General features: G+C 41.5%; 2 protein-coding genes across 5 annotated transcripts in view; one reads left to right on the top strand and one right to left on the bottom strand.

Moving 5' to 3' along the window:
• Positions 1 to 3,518: 3,518 nt before the first annotated feature.
• Positions 3,519 to 8,630, bottom strand: LOC135315022 (one cut domain family member 3-like). Of its 3 annotated transcripts, XM_064460588.1 has the most exons (3): positions 7,553 to 8,630; positions 6,380 to 6,421; positions 3,519 to 4,160 (listed from the first exon to the last, which is right to left on the bottom strand). In XM_064460588.1, the coding sequence occupies exon 1, from the start codon at positions 8,628 to 8,630 to the stop codon at positions 7,839 to 7,841; it is 792 nt and encodes a 263-aa protein (XP_064316658.1). In that variant the 3' UTR covers positions 3,519 to 4,160; positions 6,380 to 6,421; positions 7,553 to 7,838. The 3 variants fall into 3 exon arrangements, with proteins under 3 accessions (XP_064316658.1, XP_064316656.1, XP_064316657.1); XM_064460586.1 differs by having other exon boundaries at positions 6,380 to 8,630; XM_064460587.1 differs by having other exon boundaries at positions 3,519 to 6,421.
• A 413-nt stretch (positions 8,631 to 9,043) lies between these two features.
• The window catches only part of PPP4R3A (protein phosphatase 4 regulatory subunit 3A), a 46,482-nt gene continuing 33,716 nt past the window's right edge, over positions 9,044 to 21,809 (top strand). The window contains exons 1-2 of one of the 2 annotated variants that reach the window (XM_064460584.1): positions 9,044 to 9,185; positions 17,726 to 17,781. In XM_064460584.1, coding sequence (XP_064316654.1) covers positions 9,044 to 9,185; positions 17,726 to 17,781 — 198 coding nt within the window. The remainder of the gene's footprint in view (positions 9,186 to 17,725; positions 17,782 to 21,809) is intronic. The other variant, XM_064460585.1, reaches the window with a different exon arrangement.

The following is a 21,809-nucleotide window of genomic DNA, read 5'->3' as shown; positions in this document are numbered from 1 at the left end:
GATTGCGCCTGCCAGTTACACAGAGGTCTGGAACCCCTGCAGCTGTGGTCTCTGTCCAGAGACCCTGGGGCCTGTCATGGCTCTTGACCTACCTACTCTCAGTGCGCGTCTCTAACGGGAGACAATCGGCACAAGGACTGCGCGTTAACTCCCACCCAGCCTCCAGCCCTCTGCCTGTCTGCAGAGAAGTTTCCGATAAAAGGTACTGGCCTGGGACCCTTGCGACTCCACAGAGGTTTGCAAGCAGATGGTCTTATTCAGTATATATTATTTGTTAAGATAATGTTTATTCGCAGTTAGAACACAGCCAGAAAGTGCTTTTAAAAGGTCATTATTATTGTTTTTGTCTTTCAGTTGGAAAATGACAACACACAAAGATCCATACTGGGGTTTGGGACTTCATGATTCAATGTTTATAAAAAAGTAGATTTCGATACAGCCCTGAGCCCGAAACACCTTTAGTCAAAGAAAACACAAAAAAGGTAGAATAAGGAACTAATGGAACGCATGTAATCCTAATTCAGCTTTTTATTTACAAACACAATTAATACCTACTATGTAAAAACATATTTTTGATAGTCCATCACTGAAATTGCTTCCGTGTGGTGACCACCCACCTTCCACCTTGCAGCGTAGTGATTTTGTTCTGAAATACTGAAGAAGGACAAAATTTCTGCTGAGCTCCCGGATTGTTTGCATCTAAGACAAAAAGACCACACTGTTCCACCTCTGTGCTGAGAGCAATTTAGGTTTTGTACTAGAAATTATAAATTCAATGCATTAAAACCTTGATATAGAATTTTAGTAATAAATAACAGATATTTTAAATGTCTTCTGTTTCAGATTTATGTTGATGATACTGTGACCTTTTCTGAAAAACATTTTATTTGGATATTAGCAATTGTATTATTATTGGGCATTACCTTTGCAGCAGCTCTGAATTAAAATTATGGAATCATAAAGAACAAAGAAACATAAATTCAGGGGGGACAACAAAGAATCATCATTACAAACTTCAAATACTGCAACTGCTACTTCTGCCTAGATGGAGGAGCAGTGTTTTCAAATTATGTACAAGAAGATACCCAAAAGATAAATTGTTTCTTCCCCTGCATGTTTATTGAAGCACTTACAGATGCTTTTTGTTAAAAGTAGTTCCTGATTTGATAATATATTACTAATCTTCTGAAATTTTTATTTTTACATATGTAGCTTTTTCATTAGAATTTGAGTTATCATTTCCAAATTGCTTTTGAAATCTCCAAAAAGTGTATGTTTACAAGATTTTTTTTATGCATAAGATTTCAGAAAATGTAAACAATTCTCTTCTCACTGCACTGTTTTAGTCAGTATTAAACACCCATAAACAGGTAGAGCTGAGACATATTCTATAGATTCTCGCATGATTATTTTCTCAGCTTCCATCATCAATGAAAACTGTAAACCTCATAAGTAAATCTTTCATGTTAATTAGTTTAGACAATCGTGAGTTAATATTTAATAACTATTAAGTAATTTCTACACAGTGACAATATGATTAATGAAGTGGTGTGCTCTTACACTGTCTTTGGCAGCAATGTCCAAGTGTGCTCCTAGTCATATTTATTTAGGACTATTTATTAGTCCTGTTTATTTAGGACTATTCCTAGTCCTATTGGCATGCACCAGGCAGACACACGGTAGAGGCCTTGGGGCCCTGCAGCACGTATAACTGCATTCATACTACACTTCAACGCACTGGGGTGTGAAAGCTGCCACACTGTCTTTGCACCTCGCTGCCACAGACCTTACTAGCACACGCACCATTCCCAACCTTCTTCCTCCTGCACATCCACTGATAATCCCCACATGCCACTAATGCCTTTGCCCATTAGTCACAGAAAGTCCCTGACTTAAGAGCTCTGCTTTGAGGCTATCCATATGTTCTGCAAGAAAGCTTGGTAGTAGATTAGCATGTTGGACTACCACATTGGACTTCAGCATCCATGTCACCTTGCAGCAGAGCATTCCGTCACTTTCTTCCAAGCAATATGAAGAAAGGCCTCTTTTTCCTGTTTTGACCATGCCACCAACTAGCTGGAGTTCTTGCTCCTCAGTTCTTGTATTGGAGAAGATATTAAACAACTGACCCTTGCTGACCTTCTTCATGTCTTTCAAGAAGTTACAGACGTGTGCCACATCTATGTCTGGCAAGAGCCAGAAAGGAGCCAACATAAATGGAACATCAGGGGACTAGGCTGTGAATGTAGAATCAGGAGAATTTCAATGTGACTACTGAGGCATGCCCATCCCAAAACAATTTATGTTGTTATTTTTAGGTGACAATAAAAGCAAAAACTCTAATTTTGCATTTGGTCTGCTAAGCTTCACTTTTGGCTAGAGAAGAGATGGCATGTGAGGACAGTGCGCATTTCCCTCCTTAAATGCCTGTCCTCTATTACTGCAGAGCTCATCCACAGATAACAGAGCCTGGGTGCCAGGTTCTCACCTCTATTTTGTTAGCTTCTCATGCAAAATGGAAGATACTAGAGCCGATTTAGATAATTAGTAATCTCTCTAGTGGCTGGATGTGCTCCCAATCTGCTTGCTATTCATACTACCTAGTTGCAATTTGTACCACAGCCATTCCTGCTTTGTCCAAGTCTCACATTCTTTGCATTTTTAAGGCCATCATTGTCACAAACACTGACATGACGCTTAAGTTTTAAAATTGAAACAATAAGCCTATATTTGAGTTGCTGCCAGTACAATGGCTCATTCTAAAACACTTACTTCAAAAAACTAATCTTTTTTTTCACTAACATTTTTTCAGGTTTCTGATATTTTTTCACATTTAATACATTTTATTACGTAGAGGGGTATTATTAGCTTCACCAGGTTTTGTCCAGGAACCTGATCCTAAATTTACATAGGTCCAGTCCAGTCATCCCAGATAACTGCTCTAATTAAAGTATCAACCTACTGAGACTCTGTGTGTGAGTGTGTATGGATGAATGTCTACCTGTCCGCATCCATGTGCGGCTGTCCTGCTCTTGCTCTGGCAATGTCCCTTCTCCTCCCCTTTTGGTCTTTCTCCCTTTTTGCTCAAATCCACCTATGTAGTTCTCATCTACACAAACTGGAAACAGCTTTAACAGTTCCCACACTCACTCCAGGATGCATGTAAGGCAATGAGGAATTCATTTTAATGACAGTATTGCATTGGTTCGTAATTTTTTAGGTGATTAGGTAGACACATAATAGGAAAATGGGCTAGTTTTTTTCTCTTCTGGAGTTTTGGTGGGCTTTCAAATCTTCTTGGAAACAAGGTTATGAGGTAGATCTCATACTTCCTGCCCCTTATCCAAAATTTTCTCAGAAGCCAACCAACCGTATTTGTCTAAGAGAAGCCTGTTGCAGTCTGAGTTACAGATAAAGTACTGGAAATCTTGTTAAAAAAAAAAAAAAAAAGATACACAGGAGCAAAAGTTAGCGATAGGAAGTCTGCCATAGAAAAAAAGATAAAAAGTACTCGGTAACATTTTACTAAAAGTCTTTACAAATACAGTCAACAGGCACAGTAATAAATGTAAAAATAGAAATACGCATTGTATAGGGACAGCTAGCATGATTCAGATGTCTCAGAGTTCCCCTCTCAGAAAAAGTGACATTTTCACTATCAGACGAATAAATGACCCAGACATGTTCTCTGTATCCAGCAGCTTCAACAGTGCTTTGAAATCCTTCAGTCTTTGATGACAAGGCCTACATGTTTAGATAAAGTAGCACTTCCAGAGAGGAATGGTGAAATTCAAAACAAACACAGCCTTTGCACAACTATGCAGTTGCACAGAAGTTGTACAAGGAAGGTCTGTGTGGAAGACTAGGGTCTTTTCAGCACTGTGAAATTTAAGACTATTATACGGGTTGAAAGAAAAGAGATGACATTTCTGTTGGGGGGATTCATATGCACATTATGTAGGAGGAAGAGTCACAGAATTTTAACTGCTGACCTACACAGGGTCAGGTCTGTGGTTCAGGGTCAAGAACAGGGGTACTGTTTCTAGGGGATCTGCCGTATGTGAAAACTGAGCAGCGGCATCTGAGACATGATTCATAGGGTGTGCAGCAAAACAGTGCATGCTGCAGGAATCTGAGATGTTGAAGTGCAACAAACAAATCTGAAAGAAAAAAAAAAAAAAAAGTTCTTGAGTGCTCCTTTCTGACCCTTTACAATTTCTTAAAATCTTTTAACAATGAGGACACCAGAATTTATGGCTGGACTCAATGATCTTAAAGGTCTTTTCCAACCTAAATGATGCTATGATTATATGGCATTAAAGCTACTTTTAGTCCTGACGTTACATTCTTCCACAGCTTGCTGTTTTACAGCATACCCAAAAGGTACTGGATCTTACAGATACAGCGTGATATAAGAAGTTTGTGTTGGGTTGTTCGTTTACTATGCAGCCTAGCTTCCTTCAGAGCTGCCTTACTCGGCCTTACAAGGTGTGACCTTGTGTTTGGCTGTGTCTGAATGGTCCCATTTAGGAGGTGTAAGTCAGAGCACAACCAGGCCTTCCCTGGCTGACCATGGTGCTCTGACCCTGTCTGCCTGAGCTGCTCATCCGTCAGCTCTTGAATCAACAGTGTTTACAGCTCAGAATTTTAAGTGTCATTGTTTGCCTTAAAAACACAGTGATGACTTGGAGGTACTTATGAGCTCACGGACATTTATAAAGCTGGACTAAGACAGAATTAGCTGCCAGTAACCTTCCCAGCTATTGCAGGCTAAGCCATTCCTTCTTTTCCATCAGCACCTTCAGTAGGTGAACCTGTCTGTTTCTGACCACTCTGTCCTCAGCCATATGTATAACTCTTCCAGGCTCCGAGGCATACACAGTTTTTGTTCGCAGAGATTTTACGTTTACTTTCTAATCATTACTACAAATCATAAGTAGCATCAGTCCTACTCTTGATTTCTGCACAATCATCTAGAATCATCTCCATTGATCGATATCTTTTGACCAACGTTGGTCACCCCGTATCTGATGCATGCAGAGTGAGCTTTCTTCACAGAATATAACGTTGACTTTCCAGAAAAAATCCCTGAGAACTACCCAAGTATATTATACCTGCACCATGACCCTTATAAGCAACTTCATAATTTAACAAGAAATTAAACTATTTTTTCCATAAAGACACATCAGCTGCTACTGCCATATGCCCATCTTGTAATTCCTTATTGCATCCTGTATCAGCATTTATCATGTGATTGATGTCAGAAAATCAGTCCATTATTATCTGTGTTCTCACTTGTCCGATTCAGAATCATAGAATCACAGAATGCTTTGGGTTGGAAGGGACCTTTAGAGATCAGCTAGTCCAAACCCCCTGCAGTGAGCAGGGACATCTTCAACTAGATCAGGTTGCTCAGAGCCACATCCAACCTGACCCTGAATGTTTCTAGGGATGGAGTCTCCACAACCTCTCTGGGCAACATGTGCCAGTGCTTCACCACCCTCATTGTAAAAAATTTCTTCCTTATATCCAGTCTAAATCTACCCTCCTTTAGTTTAAAACCATTGCCCCTTGTCCTGTCACAACAGGCCTTGCTAAAGAGGTTGCCCCCATCCTTCCTATAGTCCCACTTTAAGTACTGAAAGGCTGCAATAAGGTCTCCCCACAGCCTTCTCTTCTCCAGGCTGAACAACCCCAACTCTCTCAGCCTGTCCTTGTAGGAGAGGTGCTCCAGCCCTCGGATCATTTTTGTGGCCCTCTGGACCCGCTCCAGCGGGTCCATGTCCTTCTTGTGCTGAGGGCTCCAGACCTGGATGCAGTAAATTTGATTTGAATACTTCTAGTCAACCTCCATGTCTTGCAGAATTTCTGTGATAATTTAAGATTTATTAAAAAATTAGTATGACTTCATGCTTCCTGAGATCACACATGCAAACTCCTTTAGGACTCTGAAATTCAAGTTCTTCAGGACCTGTGTACTTTAAAATGTTTCTTTCTAGGAAAAGTTGTTCAATATCCTTCTTAATAATGACCAGGAAGGCACTTAGTCATCATCATACGATACAAACACATCACGCATTCTTTCAAGTATAAAACAAATTTATGTATTAAGCACTTCTACTTCTTTATATCTATATCAATTTTTTAAAATCTAGATATAATAGGCCTATAATAATGCTAAGATTTAGAAAACTTGAGCTGTTCCTAAAACTACCAACCATGCATATTCCTTGATGTTCTCATCCATATTTATATGCTTTATTACTTGCAATGATTGCTAGGTTTGCAGTTTTTCTACCTCTGCCAGGGCAATGTCCTTCATTATTTACAGGAACTAAGGGAGCCTAATCTTTTAACTCCATTAAGAATGGCCTCTCACCATCCCTGAAGACATTTCTTCTGGACGCAGTCCTTCAAACCTCTGGAAATGGAGAGAAGGAATTGAGATGTGACACTCTTTTGCATTCTAACTCATGACTCTAAGAAGAATAAACTGAGTGGGTTGGGTTTTTTTTTTTTGCATCTGCTTTCCAGCGTGGGCAGTTGCCCTCAATACCCAACCTTTCTTCTGCAATCACTGGGGTGGAAATGCTTAAAAAAAAAAAAGAAGCCCTTGGCAAATATAATAAGAATTGGGATAAAACCTGCCAAGTGGGCACTATTGTTGGGCTGAACATTGTTCGGACTGATACCAAAATAACACAAGGCTGATGAGAAGAAGCTGAACCCAAAATTTTCCTAACGCAAAGTATGTAAACTGAAATCTCATTGAAGTTCCTGTTTTCAATTCACAAAAAAACCTGAAAGAATCAAAACCGCAGTGAACAGTGGTCTATGATTAATCTGATGGCCACAAGAGGGTACAATTTGTAAACGAGCATAATGGTGCCACAGAGGTTTCTCTAAGTGACATCAACCTTATTTGAAGTCACGACAATGCATTTCCAGAACTGCCCAAGAGAAATTCAGGCACAGCACCTCCCCAGGCGTGTCCCCTTGCAGGTTGCCAAATGGAGGCCATGAGCATCTTTCTGTGCACGTGCCGGCCACTCTTCTCACGGGCCACCAAAGCAGAAGGGAGAGAAAGGAGGGTAGTGCTTGACTGGAGGCTTCCTAGTGACACGCAATTAATTCTGGGGTGACAGCTCATCACCTGCGGGTTCGGCTCAAACCAGCCCCAGTAGAGCTCACTTTGACAAAAAAGTATCTGTACTTGTTTGAAAGTATAAAATAAAAATAAATGGATCTAATTGGGTATATAAATTGCAGTGAACTCCCATGTACACAGCATGTCTAGAACATGCCCTGAAATGCACTCCCTCATGCAGCGGGGGTCCCAAAAGCACTAGTGTTTTTGCATATTTTAGAGAAATCTGTCAAACATATGTTTAGATGTTGGCAGCAGCAGCAAAAGCAGAGACTCGACAGCTTCCGTTTGGTATTGCCATGGTTAGACCCTACGCCTGTGGAGATCCAAGAGCCGCTCCTCGGAAGCCGTTTAACTTTTGGATCACTCGGCAACGCGCGACAGGAGGAAAAAAGGAAACCGAACCCTTTGCGAGAGGACCGGTCCAGTTGTGCTCGACAGGGCAAAGACACCCTGAAACAAGGTTCCCGGTGCGACCCAGCGAGGGCGGGGCGGGAGCAGCTCTCCGAGGACCCCTCCGCGGCAGCACCCGGGGCCGCCCGGTTCCCGCTCCCCCCGCGCATACGCGGGGCCGCCTGCGGGCCCCGCCGCGCCGCCACCTCCCGGCCCCAGCCGCTGCCGAGCTCCGAGGCGCCGCGCAGAGCGCGGGAAGAGCCGCCCCTGGGCCCGCGGTAACAGCCCGGCCACAGCCTCACGCCTGTCCCGCCCACACAGTCCGCGAGCGATCGCGGTGCGGTGCGGTGCGGTGCGGTGCGGTGCGGTGCGGTGCGGTGCGGTGCGGTGCGGTGCGGTCCCACTGCCCGCTACAGGGCTGCTGGCCCTTTAAATGCTGGCGGGCGGCCCGTGCCGCCGCTGGCTGGGAGACCCCGCGCCTCCAGTGAGAGGTGAAACCAAGATGGCGGCCGTGCAGTGACTGAGGCGGAGACGGAGCCGGTGGGAGCCGGGCTGGACGGGCCGCGTTGCCGCTACTCGCCCCTTCCGCAGGGCAGTGCGCCTCTCTGCCGGCCGGGCCGCTGAGCGACTGGGGCGCAGCCACGTCGTGGGGCGCGCTGAGGAGCCGGGACTGAGCCGCCGCAGCACCGGGAGGAGGAGGAGGAGGAGGAGGAAGAAGAATATGGCGGCGGAGTCGGGCTGGGAGTGAAGCCGCCGCCTGCGACGGGAGCCCATGGGGGAGACGGGGCGCTGAGCCCGCCCGCGTCGTCCCGCCCCGGGACAGGCAGCGCCCGCAGGCCCCGGCCAGCCCCGGCGGGAAGGAGGGCAGCTTCTCGAAGCCCCGCGCTGACGGAGGGCGAGCGAGGGGCTGCGGGCCTGGGCAGCTGCTGCACAATAGAGCCGAGCTCCAGGCCGGGGCGAGCGGCCCCTCTCCCGCCTGCCTCACCCCGGCCTCGCCAGCCTCCCGCCTGCTTCCCTCGCCAGGGCCCCGGCCTCCAGGGTCGCCTGCTCCTGTCACCTCGGGCCGGCTGCCCGCTGCCACCCGTGCCATCTGCTGTCCGCCGTTGCTTCCACTCCGTGGATCCACTTCTTCTCCAGGATCCCTTCTTCACCGTCTCTCCTGCCTGCCCTTCGCCCTGCAAGGAGCCTCTCTCCTCTCTGCGGCTCTCTCCTGCGTAGTCTTACTCGCCTTTTGTGCAGCGCCTGACTGTGCCTGGAGCAGCTCCCCTTTCTTTTCTTGTTCCCCCGCTTCCCCTGCACCCCCCTGTTCTCTGTTACCCTCGATAATGAGGATGCCGGTGGAGCACTGAAGAAGAATAAGAAGAGCTTGCTTGGCCTGCCCGTGTGGGGTTGCTACCTTCTTTCCCGCTCCCCTCCTTTGAGGGGGGCCAAGCCCCTAAACAGCCTCCTGCTCCTCCAGCAATTGCAAGCCAGAGTGGTGGCTGTGGTGTAGCAGGCGGCAGGATGACTGACACCCGGCGGAGGGTGAAGGTTTACACGCTAAATGAGGACCGCCAGTGGGATGATCGAGGCACGGGGCATGTGTCCTCTTGCTACGTGGAGAGGCTGAAGGGCATGTCCCTGCTAGTCAGGGCGGAGAGTGATGGTAAGTTTGTATGTCTGAAGGTAGAGTCTTTCCTCATCCTGCCCAGAAAAGGAACTGGGCTTAGCTTTGTGTCTGTTGCCTTAATGTTTTGCTGCATAACTCAAGTGTGATTCCTAAGAACAAGTAGGTACTAACCATAGTTCATTCGTGGTAGGCCAAGTGCAAGAAATGGAAGATTGCCATCAAGTGCAAGCATAGTAGGTACTTGCTTCTTAGTGAATACACGGTGCTGCGTACAAAATACGTTCAGGTCTTGCTGTAGATCTTGTATGGGTTTGGATATCTAGTTATCTATCACTAGATCCCCAGTGTACTCCAGTTTCAAAACATGTGTTCTTAGAAGTTACTGGAAACGATCCCCATGTGAAAGTTGTTGTTCAAAACTTAGATCATGTTGTTTTAGTATACATTTTTTTAAAGGTCATTGGATGGCTAACGCCCCTTTTTTTTTCCCTCCCCCACCCCCTTCTTTGGTAGCAAGAATTATGCAAGACATTCTTAAAGTTATCAACAGTTATCAAAGTACAGTTATAATAGTAAAGACAATGCAGCGGATAGAACAGCATTTTCAGAGATGCGTTTTTTTATGGAATAGTAGTTCTCAGTTCTTCAGCAGTTCTAGATCTTCCTGTAAATAAATTTAAAACAATGCCTTATCAACTTCCTTCACGTTTTCTGACAACCTGTGACAATAGTGTAGGTTGAGTTGTGCTGTCTACTCCTGTAGCTACGTGTTTGGGCTAGTCTTGATTATTGATTGAGTTCCTGACTGCAATGATCAGTGCAGATTTTAAAATGTGTACTTTGCAATATCTAGACTATACCATTTTATTAGTAAAGTCTGTCAATGAACGACTTATTACTTCATTAGATATATAGCTACTGTATCTAGTGACTTGTCGATCTAGTTGTAGCTTGTGACTGTCAACAGACCCTGTAATTTTCTTTATTTGGCTTTTTCATTTTAGGAACTAGGATCAAAAGCAACTTGAGAATCATTAATTTTTACTGTTTTAGAAAGTTCTGGCACACTGTACCATAATCTCTACAGCAAAGATCATAAATTGATATGGAGGAATCAAACTTTCATCTAAGCAGGATTTTGATAATTGCACTTCTGATAAGCATGAATCTCAGGGGTTTTTTTTGTAGTTTCTTGATTATACTTTAGAAAGTTAAATTGATACTTGATTTTATTTATTTTACACTGAAGAAGATGCATTTATAGTTTGGTCACCTTCATAGTGTAAGAGAAAACATTGACATGGAAATAGTTTAATTTCAACATGAGGGAAGAAGGTGAAAAGGTTATCGCTAAATTTTTAGGGTAACTTTACAGTATATTTTGTTGTAGATATAGTCCTTTCTGTCTACATGGCTGCTGTGCTCGTGTTTAATAACCACCATGTCTTCTATACACTAAAAAATTTCCTGATTTTTTTTCTTTTTAGAAAAGCAAAAGAACTGCAGTTCATAACCTCCTTGTGAAGAAATAGCCCATTGAAACTAAAATCCCGTTATTGACTTTCAGTGGAATATGTATGCTTAAGACTAATTAGAACCTGAATTGGACTGTTGTTGCTAGCTTGTTTGTTGTAAATGAACATCTGTAAGAAGTAAAATACAGATTGGTATAAATGATCCCAAACCAAAATGAAGTCATTACTTCGTGTTGCATAGCTAAGATACGCTAATCAAAGCAGAACTGGCTCAAACTTACTAATTGCACCTAATACACAGAACTAAATAGGATACGCACACTAGACCTCTCTCAAACAGCATACATATACTTCAAGAGTATTGAATAATATACAGAGCTTAAGTTCTTAATTTAGTAGGTAGTATCAGTCCTGTGTAAATGTGCACTCTATTAATAGGGTAGTTTTTCTAACTTGCTTATGTAAACAGCTTATAAAATTTGATTTATATTTTGTTTACTCTTAGTGTCAATTGTTTGTGGGCTGGTTTTTGAAGGCAAGTGCAGTCATTTTTATTGAAGTAAATGGTTTGAAAAAAGGTAACACCAGACTAGTGTTTTAGGTACTATGCAATTTGTGTTTCCTGGTGTGCCTTTTTTTAACCTACATGAAGTAGTTAACTGTGATTTCCCCCCACTCCCCCCAGTCATCAAAAGCATACAAGTGCTAGGAACCTGACCTATACACCATTTGCCTCCACGTTTCCATTGCGTTCTTGTATTGTCTGTCTTTGTCAGCTCCTCCTCTTTCCACAATGGAACTTCTTCCTTCCTCCTCTTCTAAACAAGCTTATCCTAGCGTCTGAGCTGAGATTCATCCTGTGCATGCTGGCGTGTTCTTACTGACTTACTCCAGGAAGCTGACTGAAAACCTCGGGGTCTGCCTGAAGCTGAGGGCTCCGTTTCCTGAGTGGGGGAGGCCGTGGGAGATGTTAGCAGTGGTTCCTGCTGTGTATGGGAAATTCCCACTCCTGTTAAAGGGCCAGTTTGGCTGTGCACAGAGCAACAGCCAGAATTACCAGCGGTTCATTTTGGCTGACTGTGTGGGCTAGCACATAGTTCAGTCTTTTGATTGTGCAGCTGTGACTTGGTGTAGCTAAGTAGCTGCTTGACAAGTGGTTGAGATTTTATGGCAGGGTCAGGCTGTTCAGATAAGGGAGCTACAATCAGTATGCTAAGGCAAGCTATCATCTGGAGCTGGAGCAATAAGAACTGAATAATAGTATAATTTCTTTATCTGTAGGAGTGGTGTGGTTTTTTTTCCTTAGGTTGGTGCCTTTTTAACACCATCTTAAAAGAAAATATTTCAGAGCAGATGAGTGATTTGTGTTGCTATCTGAGATGTCTAATGCTCCCAGGCACAAAACTTTAAGAGTCATTGCAATTAGGAGTAATCTATTACAGCACAGAAATTCTTGTAAGCTGCTTTCAGATCAGATATAATGTGCTTTGAAACAGGGAATTGTTTGGTTTTTTTTTTACGCTTAAACAACTGTTAACTTTTTTCACTTAAAACCCTGAAAAGCTTCTCTGATTCCTAGGTCTGGTATATTCTACTTGAATTGCAGTAGAGCAATAACGAACTCTTTTCTTATGAATGATCACCTTCCATGTGAGTTTCTGTGTATAATCAGAAGCCTTTCTTACCTGTTTCTCACATGGTATTTTAGGCTGCTGTGGCCTGCCTCATTCTTAAAATGTCTACGTACTTCTGGATTTTTACTGCATGGTTTCAGATTGCCTTTTTTTGTTTGTTTGTTCTGAGCCTAGATGGCAGAAGTGCCCTCTGAAATGAACTTTTCTGTCCAACTAACTTGGGTTAATTTGAAGGCTTAAACTTTTAAATAAAGCTGACTAGTCCCATAACTAAACTTTTTGTCAAGCCAAAATGAACTCCCCCATTAGAGGCCATATTTGCCAGCTTTCTTTTAGGCACTATCTAATCACTTCTGAATAGAAGTTGTAGTTTGCCAAATCTGAGTTCTGCATGTTGTGACTTTTGCCACGGGGTAGGTATCTGCATCCTTGCTGTTTCTTTGGACCAGGTATCAGTATTCCTGTAATACTGGCAGAAGGCTTAGCCAAAATTTGGCTTAAGTTTCTTTACTTTGCTCAAATTCAAGGTATGAATTTCATTTATTTTCAGGAAAGTAACACAGAAAATTTTGTGGTTATGTACTTACCTTAGGATAAAAAGAAAAAAATATGGGGGGATTTGTTTTTCTCCTTGCTCTCCCCTCTCGTTAACGTTTGGGTTTGACCCTTTAGAAATGTTAGACTGAGGAGTAGTCTCTTTGAATGCAGAGCACATTCTTGGACCTTGGTTTGAGATGTTTCCAAAGTTCCTGTGGATTCTGAGATTCAGTAGCAGCAGAACTAATTGCAGAACTTAAACCTCTATATGCATCTTGCAGAAAACTATTGCTGAATTGAAATTTTCATTTGAAAATAAACGTGTTTATACTGATGAGGAGTAACGAGTGACACTGTACCTTTTCTCCTTTTGAGGAAGGATCCACATAACAGTTTGATGGGAGAGGAGCAGTATTCCGTATCAGTAGGTCTCCTCCATATGCATATATGTAAACAGGTCTGCAGATTTGTTGTTTAAGACTACTGGATTGGGATATTTGGTGTTGTCTAATATCTTTGAAAATAGCATTGTATATCTGTATGTAATCTTTCGAGCACGTCTTTCCCTCTACACACATTCCTTTCACAGCACAGAACGGTGGTGTCGTACTAACAAAAAACCCCAGCTGTGCTATATTGCATTACAGTGGCACAAAACAATTCTGCAAATCAGTGTTTTCTTCTTTATAGGTGGTTTCAGATGTTACTTTCTGCCACCAGTGTTTTGCAGTTACCTTCACAAATTCTATCAAGGCTATAATTTAGAAAATACCTAGATCTGCATAATTTTGGGGGGTTCATTAAAACCATAGCTTGTATTAAGGCGAGTTTCCAAGTGTTACCTTTGAATAGAGTAGTTGAGTCCATGAAGATGAAATTTTGTTTGTGTATTTTTATGAAGTAGACTGGATAATCTTAACATATTCTAGGATAGTACGAAGAGGAAAATATGTACATGGAAAGTAATTGCTTATGAGAAATGGAAGAGTAAGCATCTTGAACCGTGTTTAGGAAGAAGTACTGGTATTGCCTGAATGGAGAAGGACTTTATTTGCTATATGTTAAATTTCTGTAACCTTTTTTTAAAGGATGTATTTGTGTTACAGGCAGCTGTTACTGTTGCCTAGTTCCCAGAAGCAAGTAACAGAGACCTAAGACTGCCTCATACCAGGAAGGGGCCTGATCCTGTAAAACTTACTGTATGAAAATAAACTCACTGAACTAACTAGTTGCATAGTCACTGATCTTGAGTCATTGAACCCTTTTTGGGGAACAAATTGCACAAATGGAGTATCACGTTCTCCAGAAGGATGGATTTGGAGCAGTTATAGGTTTATACTTTGGTATGTTTCTATCTCCAAATTAATATTTTTCTGGTTATTGTCCGGAATGGTGAGGAGTAAGTTGAATCATGTGGTAATGAGAAGCAAGTCAAGCCTTATAAGGCTTGATTCATCTTTCCTGCAAGTGTCAGGTTTAGTAGAGAAGAAGAAATGCTCTTTTGTGGTAAGTCTAGTAAAGAGGTCATTCTCTAGTGTCTGCTTCCAGCCTGGAAGATGAAATGTCTGTATTCATTTGTCTTCAAGACTTCTTTTTTAATAGTATTTTGTCAAACATGGTGTTCAAGTTATGTATAATATTCTGCTAATTTCAGGATTTCCATGTCTGTAGTTCTGAGTTCAGCAGTTAAAATACAATGTTGAAATTAAAAATTGTTTTTAATTCTTACAAGATTCTAATTAATATTTGCTGCTATTAAATATTTCTAGACAGTAAAGACTTCCTGGAAGTTAGTCAACCAAGTTAATAGCACAAAATAATGTTATAAAACTTCATGTAGTTGAAGTTGAGGCTTTGAAACTGAAAGTAAGATTGAAGTTAAATACTGCCTATAACTGATGATGACAACAGAAAAGGGAATTCTGTTTCTAGATGTTCAGTAAGCAAACCCAGAATTCAAGGCTCGAGACTATTGCCTAAGTACCACAGTGTATTGGATTAATTAGTAAAGCTCATCTTAGATGTTTTCCTTCTCTGTCCTGCTCTATAGTTTGTGATTTTTTTTTCGTTAGTTGTGCTGTTACATTTAACCAAATAAACTGCTATAACGGAGCTGATGTGAGTTAGAAAACTGCAAAAAAATTTTTTTAAAAAGAAGGGTAGCATATGTGCTTTTGGGGGTAGAAAGCTTTTTCGTTGTGTCTTGTTTTCCCTTGAGGGCTATGTAGTTCAGTTTTGGTTTTGGGTTTTATCTTAATTTGTAAACAGCTCTTACTGCAAGAACAGTTGAGACAGGGCGATAACTTCTCAAGCCAACTTCATTAGTGAAGGCTGCTTCGTGTAGAACAATAGACCTAGAAACTAGGAAGAAGCAGCCATCACAGGTTCATTACTTTATTGATTTAAAAAAATTAATTAATTGTATCTGATTATCACATACATAGTAAGGTATTGAATATAAAAATCCTTGGTAAAGCTTCTAAATTCATGAAGCAATAGCCTTTCTTACCCCACCTGGAGTGCTGCATGCAGCTCTGGAGTCCTCAGTACAGGAAGGACATGGACCTATTGGAGCGCATCCAGAGGAGGGCCACAAAAATGATCTGAGGGCTGGAGCACCTCTACTATGAAGAAAGGCTGAGAGAGTGTTGTTCAGCCTGGAGAAGAGAGGGCTCCAGGAAGACCTTATTGCAGCCTTTCAGTACTTAAAAGGAGCTTGTAAGAAAGATGGAGACAAACTTTGTAGCAGAGCCTGTTGTGATAGGACAAGAGGGTAGATTCAGACTAGATATAAGGAAGACATTTTTTACGATGAGGGTGGCAAAACACTGGCACAGGTTGCCCAGAGAGGTTGTAGATGCCCCATCCCTGGCAACATTCAAGGTCAGGTTGCTGTGGATTTTGTAATTGGTATACTCCAGATAGAGTCAACAGTGACTAGCTGGTTTTCACTATTGTGAGATTTGGAAGTACAATTTGCAAATCAAAGTAATTTGTTCTCTTGTCCTGTCTTCAAGTTCTCAGGCTTCCATATCTGAGATCATAGAATCACAGAATGGTGGGGGTTGGAAGGGACCTCTGGAGATCATCTTGTTTAACCCCCCTGCTTGAGCAGGGACACCTAGAGCAGGGGGCACAGGAATGTGTCCAGGTGGGTTTTGAATGTCTCCAGTGAAGGAGACTCCACAACCTCCCTGAGCAGCCTGTTCCACTGCTCTGGCACCCTCACAGGAAAGAAGTTTTTCCTCAAGTTTTGCTGGAACTTCCTGCATTTCTATTTGTGCATTGGCCCTTGTCCTGTCATTGGGCACTAATGAAAAGAGTCTAGTCCCATTGTCCTGATACCCACGCTTTAGATATTTATAGGTATTGATGAGGTCCCCCCTCAGTCTTCTCTTCTCCAGGCTGAACAAACCCAGGTCTCTCAGCCTTTCATCATATGGGAGATGCTCCACTCCCCTGATCATCCTTGTAGCTCTCTGCTGGACTTGCTCAAGCAGTTCCCTGTCCTCCTTAAACTGGGAAGCCCAGAACTGGACACGCTACTCCTGATGTTGTCTCACTAGGGCAGAGTAGAGGGGGAGGATAACCCCTTCAATCTGCTGGCCACACTCCCCAGGTACCATTGGCCCAGGGGCAGCTTGCTGTCCACTAGCACTCCCAGGTCCTTCTCAATAGAGGCACTTTCCAGTAGTTCAGCCCCCACCCTGTACTGGTGCATGGGGTTGTTTCTCCCCAGGTGCAGGACCTTGCGTTTGGATTTTGTTGAATTTCATGAGGTTCCCCTCAGCCCAGCTCTCCAGCCTGTCGAGGTCTTGCTGGAAGGCAGTACAGCCTTCTGGTGTATCAGCTACTCCTCTCAACTTGGTAGGAGATGGTTGAAGCATTTTAATTTTTCTTTAGTTTAGATTTTGTGAGGATATTTGGCAAATATTCTACTAATGTAAATATAAGACTGCCTTAGAACTATAGCTATGAAAACTGAGACGTTGAGACTTTTTTAAGAAAAAGTTTGGAATTTTCTTAAAGAATAAATTTAAGTGGGTAAATGAATGGAGAAGTGCCTCTGTCGAGGGGAGCATGCAGCCTTATGTTTTAATTACAAGACTGATTATGCAAGTTCATTTATCAGTACTTCATATATGTTGAATGAAGCTCTGCAGGTACGTAAATTTAACACATGGCTGTAAAGAATCACTTATGCACTGGCATTTGTGCAGCTGAGCAGCAAGGTGGATGAGGGAAGTGATTGAACCAAAAATAAAAGCAGTTTTGAGGGTTGTTTTCACCCATATCAACCCTCTGAACCATTTAAATATGACATGTATTAACACTAATGCTTATGCAGAAGGAAGGGCAAGAAAACCCAGACATGAGAATGGATTTGCTGTTTTATGTCTTAAATCACTATAAGCTGCTGTGAAACCATTGTTCCTATATTTACCATGTCTGAGGTTTTCTTGGTATGGACAGTCACAATGGTTGCTGCCTCAAGCATTTGTTTCTAGATATTCGTTCCAGCTAACTAATGTGAGCATTTTAGCTAAACTTTAGGAACAAATACCACATGATCAACAGATTTCGTGTGAAACAACTGTAGGTGATGTATGGAACGCAGCTGTGATGCTTTTCATGTGCTGATTTTTTTGCAGACTTAATAATCTCTAATAAATTTTCCATAGAAAAGTCATTACTCAGAGTAAGAGGGAGGTTAAAAATCAGTCCTTAAAACACTCTTGAATGTTCTGTACTATATGAGAATATCTCTGAGGAAAAAAATGGAATAAAAAGCTGTAGAATATGTGTTTAACAGACTTATTGTTGGGAGGAAGGGTGTTAATACCTACTAGAGGAAAGATTGATCAGAAAATTCATGTTGAGATTGAAATTTTAGTACACATGTAAATAAGTGGAACTTTTCTTTTCCTAGGCTCTCTTCTTTTGGAGTCCAAAATTAATCCGAACACTGCATACCAGAAGCAACAGGTAAATGTACTTTTTTCCTCACATTTCAAGGCTGGTTCTTCAACTTCAGAAATACAGTAATTTTTTTGCTTTTCTTGCAAATTATATATTCTTGTACCAAAAATAGGAGGCAAAGTAGTTCTTGGCATTTTTGTGCATTTCATGATACATGTGTGTTATTTCTCTGCATTTTTTGTGAAGTTACCTATCTTGCACTCTGTTTTCCACCAAAAAATGCTTTGGGAGAGATGGGCAAAGCATAGTTGTGAAAATCACAAAGTAGCTGAGGTTCCGGAGCATTACAGTGTCTTCAACTTAATATCATCTGGCTTTTTTCTTCTTTGTATTTCAGATACTAAAACTTTAATGTATTTTATTTAAGAGAAGACTAGAAGGCTTTGAACTTGTTTGCATGTTTACTTTTTGTTTGTCTTTTACTTGGAAGATGGATATGGATTACTACTGCTTCAAAGCTTTCTGTATACATAAAAGCAGCTTCTCACCTCTAGTTTGCGCCTTGCTTCAATTATTTATGCCATACCTTGTGAGACCCTAAAGAATGCTGCTGGGATGGGTGAGAAGTGAATTGTAGGTCTTGCACTTTGTTTGCTGTTCTTATCTGATGGATGCTGAGAATTACCCTTAGAGGCTTAGAAATGCTGAACCAGATTGTATTTTGTTGCCTGTCTGGTCAGCTCAGACTTGATAAAATCCTGTCAGGTACAGTTAGTGTATTAAAACACTCTTGTCTTCAGCTTTAATTGTTTATGATAAGCGTAGAGGTACTGTATTTTTGCTGACAGGCAGTCCCAGTGGTTGGGTGGCTGCAGCTGTTTGTAGGATTCTATGCTGAACTGAATGGGTAGAACTGGTCTGGGTTTAAAATACCCTTCCTTTGAAAATCTGGCTTGTATCTGCCCCTTGATGTAATTCATCATGCACTGTATAAACAGTCTGTACTGAACAACTGGCAAGGCCAATGTGGGGTGGAGAATCAATTGCAGGGAGTAAGAAAAGACAAGACCAGCAAAAATGCTAAGCAAGCTAACTCTTAGTTGTAATCCTGACTAGCCTGAGGTCATGGTTCTATGATACAGTAACTTGAGCATTAGGACTCCTAAAATGACATTGAATATTTCACAGCTCTGTGACATAAAGTGCTGATCTAGTGTAAACTTGCTTTGCTCATTGAAATCTGTTCAAAGAGCATTGAGGGGCAAGCTTTATATCAGTAGGCTTTATGCCAGATCAAACATGAAGCCTGCTTTAAGTAGGCATAAAATTATAAGATCAGTGCAAACTACCGCACATGCCTGTCAGTGCAGCAGCATTTCGTATCTGTGCTCATTGCTCTGGGTCAGACATGCATTGTAATCTAGCACTGCACAAATCAATAGTGGTGATAGTGAAAACATGGTTAGAGAAATGAAAATATTAAACATGAACCTGTCCTGTTAGAACAGTACTGTAACATTTTCTGTGCGGGAGAAGGAAAAGTGCTGTTCTTAAAGCTTTCAAATGCTGCACAGACAGAAATTTGTATTTGCAGGTGGATTGTTCATGTTATTTAAGCAAAGCCATATCTAATAGAGATTAAGTGTAGGGCTCCACTCTGAATCTTAGAAATACCCGGTCTTTCGTGGTGTGTGTATTAATCCTACTTTGTAGCACGTTCTCTTTCAGGTGAGGCCTGCTTATCCTTTTCCTTAGCAAAAGGCAAGTTCAGAGTTTCAACCTGATTCTATATGAGTTAAGCTTGGAGCTTAGCAGCTGAAAGGAAGAGTTGCTTGTTTCCAGCTCTGCTCATAGAATTCTGAGCTGCCTATATTCACTAAACCACAAGAAAAATCAACTTGGGTGCTTCAAATCCCTCTTCAAAAACCGGCAAGTCTCTCTGTCAGCAGAAGTTTCAAGCCACCTCACACAAGATCGATTTGTGGAACTGTGGGATGGAAGAGTGAGTGAACTCTTTCCTTTTTGGCTGCACAGTGCCACTTACTTCACTAGTAGCTTATTTCACCTTGCAGCCTGAGATAGAAGACTTATTGCCTGCAGTTGTAAGTTGTACTCCTAGAATTGCAAGAAAAATCTCTCAGAAACATAAGACTTAAAACTTCAAAGTAACTTTCCAGTTACTTTGTTACCAGTATTATGGTCTTACCAGCCTTTTATCTCAATTTTGTTGTGAGGGTGAAGCCCCATTCCCTTTTAAAGGGGTACAGAGCAATACATCAGAGCTGTTTTTACTGTGACATACTTAACATGTGGCTTGTGGGCACTTTGGATATCTAATGGAATAAGTGGATGAGTTCTGACTTTTGTCTAGGTTGACGTGAGGCTTGTAAGAAGCAACAATCTTTTATTGGACCAGCTAACATAATTTGTGGAAGGACAGATGTGTGATAGATAAGCTCTTGGGGAAACTTGTTATGCCAGTTCCTTTGGGTTCTTCAAGCCTATCAATAACTTTGATATAGTTAAGTTCTGCTGGTGGAAGGTTCTACCTATGCTGCACTATTAGTGCCAACATGAAACAGATTGTCTCAGTAATTGTTAATATCACAAATTATGCAATGCGTATAAATATGTATACTTTAGTGGTAAGTGTCACAGCTTAGATCATTATTTGTCAAAATAATAGTGTGAAGATGTGAAAAAAATGTTGCCTTGCTGCCTCTGTTCTCTTGGTGCCTAAGACATCATAGAAACAACAACAAAACACACGTGTGCACATACACACATGTGCGCACACACAAAAAACCAAAAACCACCAAAACAACTCACACAAAACCAACAACAACAAATCCCACCAAAAGCAAAATCCTCAAAAGCAAAAAAACCCCAAAGAAACCAAACCCAACAAAAGCCATACCCTCTGAACCTGCGCTTCAAGTACAATTTTAACAAATTCCCTGCTTTAGATTTCTTGGGGTTTAGGACTGAAAGCAATGGTGCCCTTTTTTTGTGGATTAGTCAGGTCTCTGTGTGCATGTAAATGTTGATCTAATTGGTGGTAGGTAACAACTGTCAGCTTTTGAGAGGAAGAATACTTGGCAGATCTTGACCTGCTCGAGGACTCATTATTCGTAACATCAACATGGTCCTGAGATACTTCAGTTTGCACAATCTAGTCCTCAGTCTTCCCAGACTTACCTGCCATCTAGAGGTTTGAAATAATTCCTTAAAGCATGAAGCACATTAGCAAAAAGCTAGTTAAAAGGCTGCTTGTTAGATAAATTAGATTAGCCTTTCTGTCACAATGAAAGGTTATTTTCTGCTGTGCATTCAAAAAGGAGGATATGTCTGTGGATCTGATTCTGTATTATAGAATTGCTACCAAGGGAAGTTTTTAGATGCTCTGAACTGTGTACTGCCTGGAAAACTCATCCTTACTTATGCTAGAACTAAAAGAAAGGCATCCATATGAGGAAGAGAAGCTAGAAAGAAAACAACTTGAGAAACTAATGTCCTGTGGCTCAGAAAAAGGACTAAAATTTCATGTGTTACGGTACTATTTATAGACAGAAGATATCTTCTGGAAAAGTCTGTACTGATGCACATTTTACATTTGTCTTCCTGGCTTGTATTCTTTTTTAGGGCTATATGTGAAGTTTTATTGTTATTCTTATTTTTAAATGTTACAGTAAGGGTCCTATAACTGTGATATGGAATGTATTGGATTTAATTATGGGTAAGTAGCGTGCAGCTTAAAAGCAAATTTTGTTTAGTAAGTGGAATTTAATTATACTATGAGTTGCTGGACCACACATGGAATACTTAGTTTTCCTCTTCTCTTGTTGATTGTTTTCTTAATATACTGGTAAAGGTAGAAGATACTTTAATTGTTTTGTCTTGGTGAAGTCAGTTTACACATCTCCATTCGTGCTCTGGTTTTTTTTTTAAGACATTAGAATGATGCAGTTCCAGAATGCTAGTGACAGAGGTGCTGTTCTTAAACAAGTGATCCTTATTCAGAAAATTAATAATTGCACTAGTATTTTAGGACAACACACCTCTTCCGGTGCATCCTTAAAGGAGAAATAAACTCT

The sequence above is a fragment of the Phalacrocorax carbo genome, chromosome 9 (genome assembly GCF_963921805.1).
Source record: "Phalacrocorax carbo chromosome 9, bPhaCar2.1, whole genome shotgun sequence".
In the NCBI taxonomy this organism is placed as follows: domain Eukaryota; kingdom Metazoa; phylum Chordata; class Aves; order Suliformes; family Phalacrocoracidae; genus Phalacrocorax; species Phalacrocorax carbo.
This window is presented reverse-complemented; position numbering and strand designations above follow the sequence as displayed.

What these genes read in the sequence shown, in the direction of transcription:
- LOC135315022 (XM_064460586.1), bottom strand. Translation starts at nt 8,630, where the DNA reads ATGGCACGGGTGGCAGCGGGCAGCCGGCCCGAGGTGACAGGAGCAGGC.